At 40.9% G+C, this 3,005-nt stretch overlaps 1 protein-coding gene across 1 annotated transcript; it reads right to left on the bottom strand.

Moving 5' to 3' along the window:
• Positions 1-1,002: 1,002 nt before the first annotated feature.
• On the bottom strand, positions 1,003-2,160 carry LOC135365298 (olfactory receptor 2T33-like). Its single transcript, XM_064595635.1, is given in 3 exon segments — positions 1,003-1,256; positions 1,259-1,789; positions 2,001-2,160. Coding segments are annotated over 3 exon segments (945 nt in total).
• Positions 2,161-3,005: the final 845 nt, after the last annotated feature.

The raw sequence follows: 3,005 nt of genomic DNA, 5'->3' as shown, positions 1-3,005 counted from the left end.
ATTAAGCCAGCCAGTGATCGCTACATATTTAAATGTACACAGGTCAATCTGCTTACCTTGTACATAATGATTTTTAACTCACATATACCCTCAGAAAATCCTCTTCTAGCAAAAATTATGACAATACTTCCTACAAGATTTTTATATATTTTTCATATTCATTTAACTTTATTTGAAATTTATTTTATCAAAATTATATAAAACTGAGATATACATTGCTTTTTTCAAATAAATTATTCACTCTTTAAATAATCCATCCTCAAAATTGCACACACACACACAGAGTTGGTGTTGTTGACACAAAATGAACAAACTTTTTAGAATCTCTAAAAGAAAGGGTTTTTTTTTAGTTTTTGTTCTATTTTTGTTTTTGTTTTTCCAGCCCAGGTTAGGACAACTGCCTGGGATACAGTCTTTACTAAGGATATAAAACATGAAATGTTCAAATCATTAGGTGAAAGGTATTTCAGAAAGTTATAGACCTTATCTTAGGACTGTAAACTTAGGACTTAGTTTATCTGCAGGACTGTCTGACTTCAGTCTCATGGGAACCAGGGAGGTTCTACACTTAGCCATATGCTTGGAATATGCTCCATTTTAGGTTATTTATAAATGAATCAGATGTACAATTGGTGCCAAGGTCAGAAATTGAATTTGCTGACTCTGGTAATGGTTAAAGTTTGGTTTCCTTGAGATCCAATGAGCAGGGCCCATGCACTTTAAAAGTTGAAAATCTCCTTTATTTTATCAATGTCTAGCACATCTTTTACTTACAGTGCCTCAGTCATTTACTCTTATTGCTGAGGTCCAAAGTCCAGAACAAAAATACTATGACAATGGTTGGAAGCAGCACAAATGTAAATTTTAATTAATTTACTAAATATAAAATAAGTATTTTTTAGAACAATGCAAACTAGTCAAGTGAGAGCAAAATGTATTCCTACAACAGCAATTTCATAATGGATCCCGTTTGGCTGCTGCCAGTTTATCCAATTCCTCTCACTATAGACGTCCCAGAAAATGTTTCTCTAGCCATTTTCTCAAAGCCCCCTTGACGTCTTTGTTCCTCACACTGTAGATAAGGGGGTTCAACACAGGTGTGAAGATGGTGTAAGAAGCAGAGACCACCTTGTCATGGGCCACTGAGCGGTAGGATTTGGGCCGCACGTAGATGAGTAGGAGAGGGCCACAGAAGAGCCCCACCACAGCCAGGTGAGAGGAGCAGGTGACAAACGCTTTCTTCTGAGCTGCAGTGGACGCATGCGGAGCCCAGCAGCCAAGATGAGACTGTAGGAAGCCAAAAGGAGAGACAGAGGGATCAAGAGCATCAGGAGGCAGCACACATACGTGAAAAACTTAAAAAAGGTAGCGTGGGCACAGGCAAGGTGCGTGAGTGTGGGTGCCTCACAAAAGAAGTGGGTGATTTCTCGAGAATGGCAGTAAGGGAAGCTCAGAGTGGCACCAGGCTGCATCAGCCCATCCACCCCTCCCGGAAGCCAGGAGCCTGTGGTCACGTGCAAGCAGAGCTTCTGATTCATGAGGATGGGGTAGCGCAGGGGGTGACGTATGGCCACATAGCGGTCATAGGCCATGGCCGCTAAGAGGAAGCACTCACCCTCTCCCAGCATGGGAAACAGTAAACTCCGGGCTCCACAGCCAGCAGGAGAGATGGACCTGGTGCCCAGCAGGTAGTTGGTTGCCATTTGGGGGACTATGGTGGAAACCAGCATCATGTCCATGAGGGAGAGCTGGTTAAGCAGGAAGTACATGGGTGTATGCCGCTGGGGTCCTCATGGATGAACACAATCATGAGGGCATTGCCCATCAGGGAGATGAGGAAGATCATGGGAAACAGTAAAATCCGGGCTCCACAGCCAGCAGGAGAGATGGACCTGGTGCCCATCAGGTAGTTGGTTGCCATTTGGGGGACTATGGTGGAGACCAGCATCATGTCCATGAGGGAGAGCTGGCTAAGCAGGAAGTACATGGGTGTGTGCCGCTGGGGTCCTCATGGATGAGCACAATCATGAGGGCATTGCCCATCAGGGAGATGAGGAAGAGCATGAGCACCATTGAAAAGAGGAACAGATGGGTCTGAGTGTATTGAAAGAGCCCTAAAAGAATGAAGTTTCTCTCTGTGGTGTCATTTGCATCTTCCATGGCTCAGTTCATGCCTGAAAGGCAAGGAATTATAAGGAGTCAGAGTTGTTTGAAAGGAAGGTTAGGCATTTATTTAAGAAGATGTGGTCAAACGACAGAAAAAAATGAGACTTGGAGGAATAGTTATGTCTTTAATCTTTCACTTTGTGACAGGATATTTGCCTTAGCATCCTATCACACTGCTCTGCTGTTATTACACAGTATTTTTTAACCCTAAGATAATTGCATAACAAGTATATATTGCAGTACACATTACATTTCTATTATTTCTCTATGTCTTGTTAGGATGCCTCACATAATTTACTCATGATGTTAGGAAATATTACGAAGTTCCAGTTTTCTAAAGTTTGTGTACTTCTGTGTTGAAAGAGCCTCATAGTCCCACATTTTAGTCCATATTGATGTGATATATATCTTAATTATGACTTTTCCATGTTTCTCATATGCTCAAAGTAGTTTCTCAAGATTTCCTTCAATGCCATGAGGAATTGTTTTAATATAAAAAATACACAAAACTAAATGTAAAGCTACTATAACTCAGATTGCAGGTGAGGGACACAAAATGGCTATATTTCTCTATTTTACATGTGCATTCAGCATATGGTTTCAATATACCAGGCTCCCAGCTACCACAGATATTGCTCTGGAGCACCTATCACCATATGGGCCATGTCATCATGGTGTGTACTTGTGATTACAGGGAGTTTGTCTCAGTTTAGAGACCTTGCAACAATTAAATTCTATACCTAATATGTACTCACAGAATGTGGAATTTAATTAAATGTGTGCATTATAAAAATAAATTTCATAAATGAATATAAACCTAGGGAACATAAAAAAAATGT

Source organism: Mirounga angustirostris, unplaced genomic scaffold (genome assembly GCF_029215605.1).
Source record: "Mirounga angustirostris isolate CCGP_5_RB_7025 unplaced genomic scaffold, mMirAng1.0.hap1 SCAF_7, whole genome shotgun sequence".
Taxonomy (NCBI): domain Eukaryota; kingdom Metazoa; phylum Chordata; class Mammalia; order Carnivora; family Phocidae; genus Mirounga; species Mirounga angustirostris.
This window is presented reverse-complemented; position numbering and strand designations above follow the sequence as displayed.